This window comes from Engraulis encrasicolus, chromosome 2, assembly GCF_034702125.1.
Source record: "Engraulis encrasicolus isolate BLACKSEA-1 chromosome 2, IST_EnEncr_1.0, whole genome shotgun sequence".
In the NCBI taxonomy this organism is placed as follows: domain Eukaryota; kingdom Metazoa; phylum Chordata; class Actinopteri; order Clupeiformes; family Engraulidae; genus Engraulis; species Engraulis encrasicolus.
In genome coordinates, this window is record NC_085858.1 from 35,713,301 (window position 1) to 35,728,828 (window position 15,528).

Sequence of the window (15,528 nt, forward strand, 5' to 3'; positions counted from 1 at the left end):
GGGTGTACATGACCATTTAGTGGTGTGTTCCAATACATTCGAGAGGGAGGGGAGGTTCTTAAAAGCCCTTCAAGCTTCCACTTGAAACAGAGGTGAGACCTCCACTTCTGAACCCATTTCGCACAGCTTTTGGTATGTTCAGTTAAACATCATGTTAAAAAGGAGGTAAATGGGTTACGATTATTTATTTCACATCACACACACTGTAGGCAATGGGAATTTCTCGTATATCTTTGCCTGAGTGTTTTGGGTGGCGTGAAATGTACTAGAATGTTGAGTTTACTGAAGATCCCTCTTAGTTCTGTCCAGATAGGCTACTACTTCTACTTCAGGCACTTTTGCATGCACCTTAACTCTTATGACCAGGGTTGCTGTCAGCGTTGGCTGGGCTCAGAACAAATTCATCTGAAAGGGCCCCAAAACCAATGCATAAATGTAAAGAGGACCCAATTGTGGGCTCCCCCATTCTGTAACCCACCCCACCTTCCCTACATATGACCAGTGGTGTAGTCTACGTAGAACGCAGGTATACGCAGTATATCCACTTCAAAATTTCAGGGATTTCAGTATACCCACTTAAAATTGATTGATCCATTATTTAGAATAGCACAAATATATACAGTATACCCACTTCAAAAAATGCTCAAATATACAGTATACCCACCATAAAAAAATAGACTACACCACTGCATTTGACTACATTGCTTTGGCTTTTTCTTCTGTCCACAGACCTTTGAAGACATCTTCCTTGAACATAGACCAGTCCTGAAAATGGTAGTGGAGCATGCAGATCAGGTGTTCACAGCGGTCTTCCTTACGGAGATGGTCCTTAAATGGATGGCCTATGGCTTCAACGTTTACTTCAATGATATCTGGTGTTGCCTCGACTTTTTCATCCTAAATGTAAGTCTACCTTAATGATAAAAGAGACCGTTCTCTTTAAGTCAGTTCTACATTTTATGTTCCACATTTTTCCTTCTTCATACTATCTTGAATAGTGTTCCTGACAACCGCCTTTTGTTCTGTAATCTTTGAGAGTTTGAGAAATTGTACTATGCTTGCCAGATGATGATTCTTAGCCAAGCTATGCTGGCATGTATACAGCTTAACCCGTTGACGCCTAAGGCACCTGCAAAAAAGGGTGCTGAATGCCTGAGCCCTTTTTAAGGAAAGCTGCCCTCAGCCAATAAAAACCTAAATATCTCAGCTTCTGAAGCACATAAAAATATGCACTGAGTTGCATTTAAACGCTAAGACCCTCATCTTTCATTAGAATGTGTTCATTCATCTCAAACAAACAGAGATTTTTAATAAAGTTATCTCAAATCTCATGAGCCTGAATGTTGCGTAATGCAGCTCCAGGCGCCAGGGCCAATGTTGCGAAATGCAACATCAGGCATCAATGGGTTAATCTTACTATTGGCTCACCACTTCACCTTCAAGACCCACTCTCCCTTATGGACATTTTAATAATAAAAACGATCAATCTATCAGATAGAGCGCTTATGGATCATTGAAGCATGAGAGGAAGGTTTTTTTTTAATATACAGTATATAAGCTGCGTGCAGGAAAGGAAGGGAAAGGAAAGGAGAAACTCCATGGCGTCATGTTTTTGTTGCTTAGTGCACAGTTATCAACTCATTTGCTTTAAAATGTGTTTATTATTAGTAGTTATCAAAAATAAACAAATCTCTCTTCAAGGTGATGGAGAAATACTGGTACACACACACACACACACACACACACACACACACACACACACACACACACACACACACACACACACACACACACACACACACACACACTGCTGTTGCTAACAACACACTGTGTCTTCCCCCAGGTGTCCGTCTTGAGCTTTGTGGCCAATGGGCTGGGGAGCCCCAGGCGCTCCTCCCTCCCCTTCAGAGCCGTCATCCCCCTCAGGCTGCTCTCCAGGAGCCAGAGGATGCAGGTGAGTCTGTCCAGGGGTGAGAAGATACGTGTACTCTATGGGCCTTTCCCATTTGTATTTTTCTACCCCTACCCCTACCCCTCACCCCTACCCCTTACCCCTCCAAACGGAGTCTGCCTGTCCGAACCCCTCCTTTTTGAGGGCTACAAAGCCCTCCCCCTTACCCCTCTGCCTTAACGACTATTGGGATACCCCTACCCCTACACCAAACGGAGGGGGAGGGGTAAGGGGTAGTGCCAAGGGGTGAATTGAGATTGGGCCTATGTGTTAGGGCCTCCACACATCGTCTCAGACAAAGTGCTGAGCACTGCTCCGCCATAGTTCAATTGCATTGTTGTCAATACAACCCGCACACCTGCGCCGATGTCCGCGGACATTCATGGATGTCGGCAAGAGATTAGAGGCGAGTTCTATTTTGTCGGATAGCCATTGACTGACTATCCATGCTATGTTCGAGTGAAATTGGGTTTGGGGGTCAGAATTGTGTCGCAAGTGAAAGTGAAAGCTCCACAGCGCTGTCGGAGTGAATGTGCGGAGGCCCTTAAGGCCCTAAACAACAATGACTATGAAGATAACGGCAAGACAGTCTTTGTTTAAAAAAGTGAACGCGAAAAAGTGAAAGCCCAACTGGGAAGCTCCAACTCCCGTTGTCATTGCGCTAGTAGGCGAGAAGCAAGAAACTGTAAGTGTGAATGTAAAAGTCTGTCCCGGTGTGAAAGGATGCAAATGAATCTCCTCTCCTGACTGGGGTACTCGCCATTATAGTTCCTCACATCCTTTCCTCTTGCTTTTGGCCTTGTGATGTAAAGCTTGACGTCATTGAGGATGAAAGTTTCATTCATTATGTTGCAAAAGCACATTTCACAATTCTGTCTCCCTATCGATTGTACTGTATCTGTCTGTCGCTGTGTGTGTCTGTCTGGTGTTATGTTGATTGACATTGTGTGTCTCTGCCTGTGTGTGCTCCTGTTTGTCTGATGCTGTGTTAATTGCCATTGTGTGTGTCTGTCTGTCTGTGATTACATTAAATTACATCGCATTACATTACATTTGGCACACGCTTTATAACCAAAGCGACTAACAAACGAGGACATAATCATTGCCAACATCACCAGCAGATACAGAGTGCATAGGAAATATACAGAACAACAAGTGCAGATGCAAAGAAGGGTTAGTATTTTTTTTAAGTAAAGTAGAGTACACGTGGGGCGTTGTGGTGCAGCGCGCTAAGCCCCCCACATTTGGGCTTACATTGCCCACGGGGACCCCGGATCGAGTCCGGCCAGGGTCATTTCCCTGCCCCATCTCTCTCTCCCAATCATTTCCTGTCTACTCTCACACTGTCCTGTCATAATAAAGGCCAAAAAGCCTTAAAAAATACATTTAAGAAAAGTAGACTTCACACATACACATCATGTTATGTTGATTGCCATTGTGTGTGTCTGTCTGTGTGTGCTCCTGTTTGTCTGATGCTGTGTTAATTGCCATTGTGTCTGTCTGTCTGATGTGATGCTGATTGCCATTGTGTCTGTGTATCAGATAGGGTTCTCAACCTTTTTCGAACAAACTCCCCCTTGTTCTCATCACAACCCTCCCAACTCCCCCTTGACCTCATCATAAACCTGACAGCGCAATAACAAAATTAAATGGCCTAATGCTCCCCAATGGCAACTAACCACCGCCCCCTCTCAGCTGTATCCTTCTCAACACCCCCCTAGAGCTCCCCAACGCCCCCTGGGGTGCTGTAGCGCCCCCTGGGGTGCTGTAGCGCCCCCGTTGAGAAACTCTAGTCTATCTGATGCGGTGTTGACTGCCATTGTGTCTGTCTATCAGATGCAGTGTTAAAGTGATACTGTCCCATTTTTAGAAATAAGCTTATTTTACACCCCCCCCCTTGAGTTAAATAATAGGGTTTTACCGTTCTCCCATAGTTTCAACCGTTCTCTGGGTATGGCAGTGCAAATTTTACCAAGCTAGCAGTTAACATGGAGTCCTATGAGACCAGTTAGCCGCCAGCTGTTAAAGTGTACCTCCGGGATTTTGGACACCAGACCTCATTTCCGAGTCAGCCAGGGTGTAAACAATGTGTCCAGAACGTTTTTTTCACATTCCATGCAGTCCTTGTGAATTCTCATATCCATGTTGCTAAGCTAGCGCAAGTGAACGGAGATGGTAGTAGCCTGCCCCCAAAAATAGTCTTATCCGGTTGCAACAACATTCAAAACAACCCCATTATTATGCCAGACTGCAAGTGTAAATACTTGTCTTGATAGAATGAAGTTTGAAATTAAACCAACATTGCAATCATGTTTGATCACCATCAGCAATTTGTGTTCCGGTTTGAAAGCTTGACAGCCGCGGAGTGATATTCCTAGTACAAATCCTAGCTTCGTTTGACACATCCATAACTTTTCCATAGAGCGAACTCCAACATCTTTGAAGTTTGTAAAACTGAACGGTTTTCCCCTCTCCCTGACCTCGCTCGCAAACATCAAGAGTAATGCTTTCTGTCCGACTTTGTAAACCTTTCGTAACATTGAAACATATGCCATAACAATGTTTGGTTGTTACTAGATGACCCGTGTGTCTACACAGCATGTTGGCGAACAGAACGCACACTCTTCTCCCTTTCATCCTCCCATTCCATCTCGTCTCAAAAAAACATTCCATGTAATAATAACTAGAGCTACGAGTGACATATTTCACAATGTCAAGCCAGATCACATAGCGTTGCGTAACTTATGAATCCATAGGAATACGGCAAGTCATGTCTAATGCCATTTGTCACAGCAATTACACAAAATAACAGTAAAGCATTACAACATGCCAATCCAAAAGGGTAACTTCTAGCCCAAGTTTTGGCTAACGTAGGCGAAGCCATTATACCACTGGGCTACCATCATAGAAGCAGAAAGCATAGCAAACCTGTTCTTCGGAGACTGTTGGTGCGCGCCACAAAATGTAGATCTGGGAATGCGGTTGGCACCGCGGACACTTTTAGAGTTTTCCGTGTAGGTATTTGACTTCGAGAAGGACTTTGTGAAGTCGTCGGGACTGAAATGGTCACTGCAAAGCACCGGGGTAGCTTACGGAGCGTCTCCATCGGTGTGTTGATGTAGCCCTGCAGCCAGGAGCCAGAGTTTGGTTCTTTCAACATCTTTCACGGAAACCAATGGAAACTTGCCGATACCCATCTGTGGGCTTTATTATTGCAGTTGGTATATACACACTGATGTACCATGGTGCGATGTCGTTGGGTTTTAATCCACTATTCGATCCGAAAGCAGTTGTAGAACTAGCCTTGATTTGCAATGTCTCTTGCGGGTCCCTGCAGTGGGTGGGTGGGCTACATCACAACTGAAGAGAGCAAAGTAAAATTCCGCCGACCCCGAGAAAATAGTCTCTCAACATGGCAAAATCCATGCAGTGCAAGGTTGGTTTAATTTCAAACTTCATTCTACTAAGACAAACATTTACACTTGCAGTATGGTATAATAACGGTTTTGTTTTGAATGTTGTTTAAACGGGATAAGACTATTTTTGGGGGCAGGCTACTACCATCTCCGTTCACTTGCGCTAGCTTAGCAACATGGATATGAGAATTCACAAGGATTGCATGGAATGTGAAAAAAACGTTCTGGACACATTGTTTACACCCTGGCTGACTCGGAAATGAGGTCTGGTGTCCAAAATCCCGGAGGTACACTTTAAGAGTAAGAGTAATTTATTTGTCACATACAACCCTAGCTTAAAGGATAGTTCCGGCGTAAAATGAAAGTTTCACCATCGCTTTCCCATGCCACATAATGTATCTAATGATGAGCCATTCCGGGCAATGCCGCACCGTTATGGAGTTAGCAAATTGTAAGCTTTTTGGTGAAAAACGCAGCCAATGCATCACGGCGGGGCCAATTATAGTCCTATTATTTTCTGATGTTTCCCCGCTATAAACAACTTCAAAAACGCACACACTTCATCACAAAGGTCTCGTCAATCAAACCGAGGCACAGAGAGGGTCATCGGACCACACAGTCTTCACTGGCCAGTGTTTTCAGAGGTGTCTCACTGTTGCAACTCTCTGACCCGGATGCAGGCTACTCAATCAGGTGGCTAGGAAGGCTAAACATGGTCCGCGGTTCTTACACTGGCTGCGACCGTAAAATGAAACGCTGGAACCCCGACCGTTTTCACCGACTGCCACTGTCTAAACCAGCCATATTACGGGAATGGCTAATAGCATTAGAAGTGGACGAAACTGACGTAAAAACCCGGAGGGATCGCTACTACCGTGTGTGCAGGCAGCAGATTTGAAGAGTTGCATGGAGAGTACAGGAAGGCAGACTACTCTTACAAAGTAATTGCAACACGGTATAATATAACATGGATTCAACTTTGTAATAACATACCAGTGGTGGTGTACTTACATCTGTAAGAGCACTTCTAGTACGACTTTATAAAATTCCTCCAGCCCTCCTCCGTTGCGTAATGGTCCATCTGACCTCGGCGCGCCCTCGTCATCAGAGTCTACTTCACTGAAACTACTCTAGCATGCTTGACATCAACCACATCGAATGCCTCAGGTCGCACAATTTCACAATTTCACTTGCCATCCCGTGCTAGTTTGTTTTGACAGTGTATTTATCTCCTGTAGTGGGCTACATTTACTGCGTAGGCTATGCCTTCCCAAAACAGAGTGTTTGCTGGCAAAGACGCGCGGTGTTGCAACCAGTGTCACAGACAGTCAAGATTCATGAGCCAGACATATTTACACATGTTTCTCTCTCTTCAAACATACCTCCATAGCCATGCGCCTTTTTGGCACAGCATTCCTCTTTAGACGGTTTCGTTTTGGTGTTCTATCTCCCTTACTCTTCTTGTAGCCATCATCCTCGAAATGCTCCCTCCACACACGGTAGCGATCCCTCAGGGTTTTTATGTCAGTTTCGTCCACTTCTAATGCTATTAGCCATTCCCGTAATATGGCTGGTTTAGACAGTGGCAGTCGGTGAAAACGGTCGGGGTTCCAGCTTTTCATTTTACGGTCGCAGCCGGTGTAGGAACCGCGGACCATGTTTAGCCTACCTAGCCACCTGATTGAGTCCGGGTCGAGAGTTGCAACAGTGAGACACCTCTGACATCACTGGCCAGTGAAAGACTTTTGTGGTCCGATGATCGTCTCTGTGCCTCGGTTTGATTGCCGAGACCTTGGTGATGAAGTGTGTATCGTTTTTGAAGTTGTTTATAGCGGGGAAACATCAGAAAATAATAGGACTATAATTGGCCCCGCCGTGATGCATTGGCTGCGTTTTTCGCCAAAAAGCTTAAAATTAGCTAACACCATAACGGCGCGGCATTGCCCAGAATGGCTCATCATTATATACATTATGTGGCATGGGAAAGCGATGGTGAAACTTTCATTTTACGCCGGAACTATCCTTTAAGCTAGTGTGCAGTGAAATGAGAGTTGGTAACTCCATATGTGCAGAAAAATATAAATTACAGAAATTAATTATACATCATAAAATAAAAGTAGACGTTTTTCTTAATTGCTGTGTAGACTCAACGACAAGGTGAAGTTCTCTCTGGAAAGTGAACGTAGTGTAGATGTGGCACTGGCGTAGCTGTTGTGAAAAAGTCCACTGGGAAGGACGCTCCCGTTGAGGCGTGCTGAAGACGCTTCCGTTGAGGCGTGCTGAACTCGCTTAGTGGCAAAACAAACGAGGCAAAGCGCAGTCCAATATCCACCCACCAACATCTGTGTGAAGTTGTCAGGTCACCGGTCGCCGGTCGATCGAGGCTTTTCCACTCAGAATCCCGTTTGGCGTTCCCGTCTCCATGGAGAGTTCCGCAACCGCGTCGTCTCATCTGACATAATCCGCTAACTACTAGCTTGGAGGTCAAATTTGCACTGCCATACGCAGAGAACGGTTGAAAGTACAGGAGAATGGTAAAACCCTATTATTTTTAGATGCGTCCAGCATCTCTATAACAGGGTCTGTCTGTCCGTCCGTCCGTCCGTCTGAAACGCTTTCATTAAATTGTTGTCCGTCTGAAACGCTTTCTTTAAATTGTTCTTTCCTGTGGCCACAAGGCGGCAGACTTGCCATTTTGGACCGGAGCGAATGCGTGCAAGCATAGCCTTTCTATACTAAACCGGATGCTAACGTTGGCGAAAAGTAGCCTAGCCACAGGCTTACTGACAAACGTGAGGCCAACAACTCAGCCGATCGTGATGTACGCCACAAATAGACCAATCGACCTCATATTTAGACACTACAATGTTGATTTCTGCCTTCGATTTTCATCAGTTAAGAAATCTAGCGTCGGATTAACACATTATTAAGGTAGTAAAGCGAGTTGCCGCCATGTTTGTTTTCCAGAATCACCCGGGTAGAGAGCTCACGTGCAGCATTCTGGGTAATTGAGTTTCACGTTATTAATGCAGAAAATGCGTGTTTTTAAAAAAAATGCAGTGAGTTTAAAAAATCAAACCAACTCAATGATACTTGAACCAACTGCGATTTGGAAGGGCAATGGTGCTTTTCGTTGCGCTCAGAGAGAGTACAGGAGAGAACGCGTCTTTCGTAATTGCTTTGCAGTCATGTGCATTTGATAAACTCTGGCACGGAAGTTCACTGCTTTGTGCCTTGACGGTGAAGCTGGTATTGAAAAAAAGTCCATCATTCACCTAAAGGGTCAACCCATAAGCGCATGATTCACCCAAACGGTTTTATTTATTTATTATTTGTCGATGTTTAGATTCTTTCCCACATGCACATAATGCTGAAATGGCGTGATACTAAAGGTTGTTAGGCCTAATAAATGTCTGGTAATTTGTAATGTAGCCTACTTCATCTAGGCTATGTGAAATTTCAAATCATAGCCTATGGTTCTTTTCCAAATCCAAGAATGATGATAAGCTTATTATACCCTAAACTGCAAAAAATAAAGCCATGTCTCGCCATTTTGCTGCCTTGCTGCCTGCCACAATATTTGGAGTGTCCATGATGACCAATAAACAAAAAGTACATCCTCGGGGGGCGTTGATAGGCTAGGAGGAGGCCAGGGGGGCGTTTGGGGGGGAAAATGGCATAGTTGGAACTGGCATAGAGGGACGCATCTGTTGTCCGCCTGTCGGCCTTGTTAACTCAAGGGGAGGTGTAAAATAAGTTTATTTACAAAAATGTATCACTTTAATTGCTGTTGTGTCTGTCTATCAGATGTGATGTTCATTGCTGTTGTGTCTGTCTATCAGATGCGATGTTCATTGCTGTTGTGTCTGTCTATCAGATGTGATGTTAATTGCCATTGTGTGTGATGGGTGTAGGTGGTGCTACGTGTCCTAAAAGGGGCCATCCCGTCCCTCATCAACGCGCTGCTGGCGTGCCTGACCTTATGGCTTGTCTTCAGCATCGTTGGCGTCAATCTCTTTGCCGGAAAGTTCTACCACTGCTTCAACAAAACCTCAGACAAATATTTTACAGAGGAAGACGTGCACAATAAAACAGAATGTTTTTTGCTCATGGAGTGGTTGAATGAAAGGCCTACAGAAGTTGTATGGAAGACCACACATTTCAACTTCGACAATGTTATGAATGGCTATGTGAGCCTGTTTCACGTGGTATGTACAATGAATCCTGTATAATTTGTGTATGTTGTCGTTTTAATGCTACTTTCTAAACAGGACAAATATGTGGGTTTTGTATTTAATAGCTTTATTGAAAGTTACATTTGTGATATCACTAGTTTGAGTAGGCTTACTCACTTGCTTGTGTTATGTTATGTAATGTAATGTAATGTATGAAAATTACTTCCTGGTGACAGGTGGATCTTCTTATTGGTGTAGAGTAAAGAAAAGAAAGTTCCCACGCACTGTTCATTTTCATGGTTTACTGCGACGTTTCGGTCTATTGCAAAGCAATTGGTTGAATTGCTTGAAGAGGGTCAGTAGACCAAAACGTCAGCGTAAACCATGCAAATGTGAACAGTGTGCGGGAGCTTTCCTTTCTTTAACGTTGGTGACCCAGGGGTTCCACTCCTACACACCTGACCAAAGGAGGTGTGCAAGAATTCGACACTTGTTGAAATTGGTGTACAGTACCAGTCAATGCTTGATAGCATGCCCGTAACTACCATTGAGGACACAGAGGTCATGTCCTCAGTATTTTATTTCAGTATGTAAAATGTATCTATTGATGAAAACCGATATATGATCAACAGTTATAAATGTATACACCACACCCATGTATCATCAGGCATTGATTAATGAAAACAAACGTAAGAGTTTGACTGAAGTGTTTGAAGCATTCTAAATGTACAGTATGCAGTACAGCACACAGTATTTGACCCCGGCATTTGAAAATGTCTGGTTATGGCCCTGCTTGATAGGTATTACTGTCCTCACACAGTAGAGGAAAAGTTATGTGACTCCCCACTGTGTGTCTCCCACAGTCAAGCCAGAAATCAGGAATGGACGTCATCTACAGTGCTGTTGATTCACGTTTGGTTAGTTTTTTGTTCTGCACACTTTTCCCTGTCAAATAATATTAGCACTAATACATACAATGTTATTGCCTGCATAAGTACCTTGTAAGGCATGTACTAAGGTACTACTAGGTCCTTTCTAAGGTTAAATTGGTAATAAATCCCTTATTGTGCATGAACAAGACATTTGCGAATACATGCCTAACAAATGTTTGATTTTTCTTTGTACGTGCCTTACAAGTTACTTATACAGGGATATTGTATGTACTAGTGCTTCTAATAGATGTATCCCTAAAATAAAGTGTTACCAAAGAGAGATGCGATATACTTGTACTATGTTGCTCATTGTAGTTCTGAGTATGAAATACAGTAAAAACAAACATACTGTTTCATTAACAGATTGAAGAACAACCAATTTACGAAGACAACCTCTATGCGTCCCTGTACTTTGTCTTGTTCTCCATCTTCGGGGTCTTCTTCACGCTTATCTTCTTCATTGGGGAAATCATAGAGAACTTCAATCAACAAAAATCCAGGATAAGTATTACCAGAGATTCTTTAAGTATATAGAGATATGCCAACATAATAGGTTTCTATGGGCACCTAACGTGACCAGGTTCCGGTCTGCCTAAAGGGGCGTGTCATAATGCTCCTAGAATGAATAGAACAGTCCTTAGGTCTGCCTAGGTCTGCCTAAAGGGGGATTTTCCCCCCTTCTCCCTTGCAATAATAGAACCCGGAAACAATGGGCCAATGGAACCTCTCTCTCTCTACTCTCTCTGGTATTACGGCAGACCAGTAGTACAGGAAATTGCTAAAGATGTAAGCTAAAAGGTGCCTTGACATGAAAATGACCTGAAATGAATATTGAACATATTGAATATACATGTATTAGTTTTATTAGTTTATATACGTACGTTTATAAGTTGTATGTATACAGTATACTGTGTATGTAGTAGTTTGTATATATACGGTAGCGAGAGAGAGAGAGAGAGAGAGCGAGAGAGAGAGAGAGAGAGAGAGAGAGAGAAGTATTATACTAACTACACTGTATTATACTATACTATATAGTAGGTCTATAATAATGGTGGGTAGATTGTGATTATTGAATAATCGGCAATGTCCCTCTACAGCGGAGAGCAGAACATCTTCCTCACAGACAGCCAGAGGGGAGTCTACAGCGCTATGAAGAAACTTGGTCTTCAGAGCTCCCAGAAAGCAGTGCCACGGCCACAGGTCAGCATTGGACATGCACAGTATTTGCAGAATGAATTCAACACTGCTGAGTATATATGGTCCCACGCAATTTAGTGTTAGATCATTCAACTCTGAGTGTTGAATGAACACTCAAAGAGTTGAGTATAACACTATTTTAGAGCATATATGACTTCAGTGTTAACCCATTGATGCCTGATGTTGCGTTACATCCAGGCTTACGCGACATCCAGGCTCATGAGATTTGAGACAACTTGATTAAAAATCTCAGTTTGTTTGAGATGAATGAACACATTCTAATGAAAGATGAGGGTCTTAGCGTTTAAATACAACTTATTGCATATTTTTATGTGCTTCAGAAGCTGAGATATTTAGGTTTTTAGAAGCTGAGGGCAGCTTTCCTTAAAAAAGGGCTCAGGCATTTAGCACCCCTTTTTGCAGGTGCCTTAGGGGTCAATGGCTTAATTTAACAGTTCGAATTCAGCACTTAAATTCAAGTGGGACCATATGTGCTCAGAATAGTGTTGCATTAACACTGCAGCAATTACATTAGGGTGCATTCAGGTAAATTGGGCCACTTGTGTCCATTCACTAATATGCAAAAAAAAAAAAAAAAAAAAAAAAACAAAAAAAAGTGGCCCAATTTACCTGAATTCACAGTACTGTGTGGGCCCGTCTGCTTCAATATTCTCTTGACTTACTGTACTGTAAGCCCTTTGCCGCTTGTGGCTGTTTGTTCAAGCTCTCACCCCTAGTCTTTGCCATTCTCTATCCAATCCACGCATCATACTCACATATTTGTGTCTCCTAAATGTTTTAAAGGGTGTTTTTCTTGTCCCCTTGTTTTCATATTTACCTCACAGGGCCTATGTTGTCGCTACATGTATGACTTGGTGACCAGTCGGTGGTTTGACATAGGTATGATGGTGGTGGTGCTGCTAAGTATCCTGACAACGATGCTGGAAACAGCCGATACCCCTGACTCCTTCTTAGAGGTGCTCTATTTTGGACAATTGGTCCTAATATTTGTCTTCCTCATTGAATTCATTCTGAAAATGTCGGGCCTGGGAAAGAGCTACTTCAGTACCGGCTCGAATATCCTGGACTTCATTGCACTCATTGTGAATATAATCAGTAAGTGCAAATGACACTTTTTCTTCCATTTTTTTCCCCAACGCTTTTCCACATAAATTACTTTATTTTTAACCACACACAAAACAAGGTGGTCATGTCTTGCCTTAAACTTTTTACCCTGTGAACATACGTGATGTATGACTAATTGAGTTTATTTCTTGTTTTAAAGGTTTATTTCTGGCAGACCTTATCCATTTCTACCTTTTCCCCATTGCACCCGTATACCTTTTACGACTAGCAAGGACCGGTCGGGTTCTACCTCTAATTCCTGGTACCGAGGGGATCAGGACGCTGTTCTTCGCCCTGAAGATGGCCCGTCCTGCTCTGTCTAACATCGCTCTGCTCTTTGGCCTCACCATGTTTGTCTTCTCCATCTTTGGCATGTCAGAGTTCCCCTTCTTCCTGTCAGAGGAAGGCGATACAGGTATAGACGAGTTATTTAACTTCCAGACATTCTTCAGCAGTTTCAAGTGCCTCTTCATCTGCACGCTTTCGGGCGGCTGGGAATCTTTCGTCTACAACCTGGTAAGAAGTCCGTTATACCTCGACAAGAAGCACCCAGGATTTGACGTGTGGGGTAGTTGGGTTAACCCCTTGGAGGGAGCCGCTTTCATTTACTGTTATGTGCTCGTAGTCTCCCTGTTAGTGATCTATATGTTCATCGCCTTCATACTGGAAACGTTTGACTTTGATGAAGTCTCAAGCGCAGATGCAGCGAGGGAGGATGACGAGCATGATCATCATGATTAAATGGAGGTGGTTGCTACATTACCGTAGGTCGGTAACACTTCACAATAACCTTCCGCTAATTAGTTAACTAATGTTAACTAATGTTAACTAATGGTAAGCTATAATTACGTCTCCCCGAAATTGGGGGGTGGGGGGCACAAGCTCTGCTACATAATCGTGATTATCGTGATCGTGATGGTGATCTAAATAATCGTGATTATGATTTTTTTTCCATAATCGGGCAGCCCTTATATATTATTGTCATCTGCAAATGTTTAGTAAGTGTTATACAATTGATTTAATAATGATATATCAACGCTTATAATAGTATTATAGATGCACAACAAACCATTAGCTAACCATTAGTTAACCATTTACGCGGAAGGTTATTATGAAGTGTTACACACTAGGTCATCCCTGGAATTTTGTAGCTGTTTTTCCCCCAGATTTGGTTGGTGTTAGGGCCGGGTGATTCACCTTCCCCCAGATTTTGTTCATGGAAATATCAATTCACGACTCGTATCGATTCGACAGCCCATACTGCAACCAAACCCCCCACCTCATATTTAAAACGAAATAATGGCTCCACTGTCTGTTAATAGATTATCTGCATGTACTTTAATTTTGATATGAAGTGCCTCAACAAACCTTGAATAGTAGCAAGACATATCATGGCATGTCGCTAAGGTGGAGGTGAGACATCGCTGCATGTCTTTCATAGATAATCCAGTCAAATAACATATTTTAATTTACCCTCAAACACTAACATCTCTCCTCTACAAAGTCTCTTAGTAATGATGTGAAAGATACAGTATCTTGTTTATTCTGTATTCATGTATTCTTGAATGATCTTGAATGATGTTTGAATTAAAATGGAGATGTAAGGTCCCACCTACAGTGGGGTGAACGATGGAAATACGTATGTCATCAGACTAAGATTTAATTTTTTCTTTCTCTGCTTTGGTTTTCTATAGTTTTTGTACCACTATCATGTTTGTTCTGAAACATATATGGTTGATTATCTACTGGTACACCATGTCTGTTCATGTTCTCCATGTTCAACGTTTACCTGCAACTGGTATAGAATCATAAGCTTCAGACCCATAGCCTGAATATAGTTAACTAGTAGATCATTGGTTCTGTTGGGGGGTTGTGGGTGGTGTAGCTTATCTCTGACATACTAGGTAAGGGGGGCTTTAAGGGGAAAAAAGCTATGAACCACTGGACCAAATTATTGCATACCAGCAGGACTTGTCGTATGGTACTTTGATTCGTTGTGAAGTTCATACAGTATTATTACATTACACTTAGTAGGTGCAATACTTTTTATCCAAAGTGACTTGCTGTTTTTTTATTATTATTACATCCCCAACTAATGCTTCAAACTATCTTTATATGCTGTATATGTATGTTTGTGTTCTAACAAAATATATACCTCTACTGTTTTATGTTGATACATATATTTTTGTAATTTCCAAATATGTTGCCTTAAACTAATCATTGTGGATTTTTATACAAAAAGACTTTTTTTACAATAGTCTGACTATAAGCCCTCATGTATTTGCAGAGTCAGCTGTCTTTTTGCAGCTTTGTCAATAAATGTGAAAGACTTTTAAGTGATGCAGGTTGTCTTATTTATTTACATGTAAATGCACGATATGTAGACTAGATTTCACCAATTACTTTCCGGAAACATGGTGAAGATAGCCTTGTTCGCAGCTGGGCAGCATATTTGCCAGTTTCTTGCCAAGTTACGAGGGGACACATGTCGGTTTCGTCTCTGAAAAGAAGTCTTCTGCTGTTTTAGACCAAAGATTTCCCTACTGCAACACCATACCACCATGCAGCTGACACCTATATCATGGGTGAGTCAAAGCGTAAACAAAAAGAAAAGTTAAAGCAGTTGTCCTCACTGCTTAAAGGGGCATTCCACTGGTGGAGACATGAATATGTATTGAAAGTGGGTCATATAATATAGTAGAATAGTAGTATACATTTTTTATTTGGTGCCT

General features: G+C 42.5%; 1 protein-coding gene across 1 annotated transcript in view; it reads left to right on the plus strand.

Annotated features, from left to right (window-relative positions):
• LOC134438084 (sodium channel protein type 4 subunit alpha A-like) overlaps positions 1–15,132 on the plus strand; it is a 48,356-nt gene extending 33,224 nt beyond the window's left edge. Inside the window, exons 19-26 of the mRNA XM_063187672.1 lie at positions 730–903; positions 1,844–1,954; positions 9,282–9,575; positions 10,406–10,459; positions 10,838–10,975; positions 11,570–11,674; positions 12,517–12,787; positions 12,957–15,132. Of these exons, the coding sequence (XP_063043742.1) occupies positions 730–903; positions 1,844–1,954; positions 9,282–9,575; positions 10,406–10,459; positions 10,838–10,975; positions 11,570–11,674; positions 12,517–12,787; positions 12,957–13,537 (1,728 nt within the window). The 3' untranslated portion in view covers positions 13,538–15,132. The remainder of the gene's footprint in view (positions 1–729; positions 904–1,843; positions 1,955–9,281; positions 9,576–10,405; positions 10,460–10,837; positions 10,976–11,569; positions 11,675–12,516; positions 12,788–12,956) is intronic.
• The last annotated feature ends 396 nt before the right edge of the window (positions 15,133–15,528 follow it).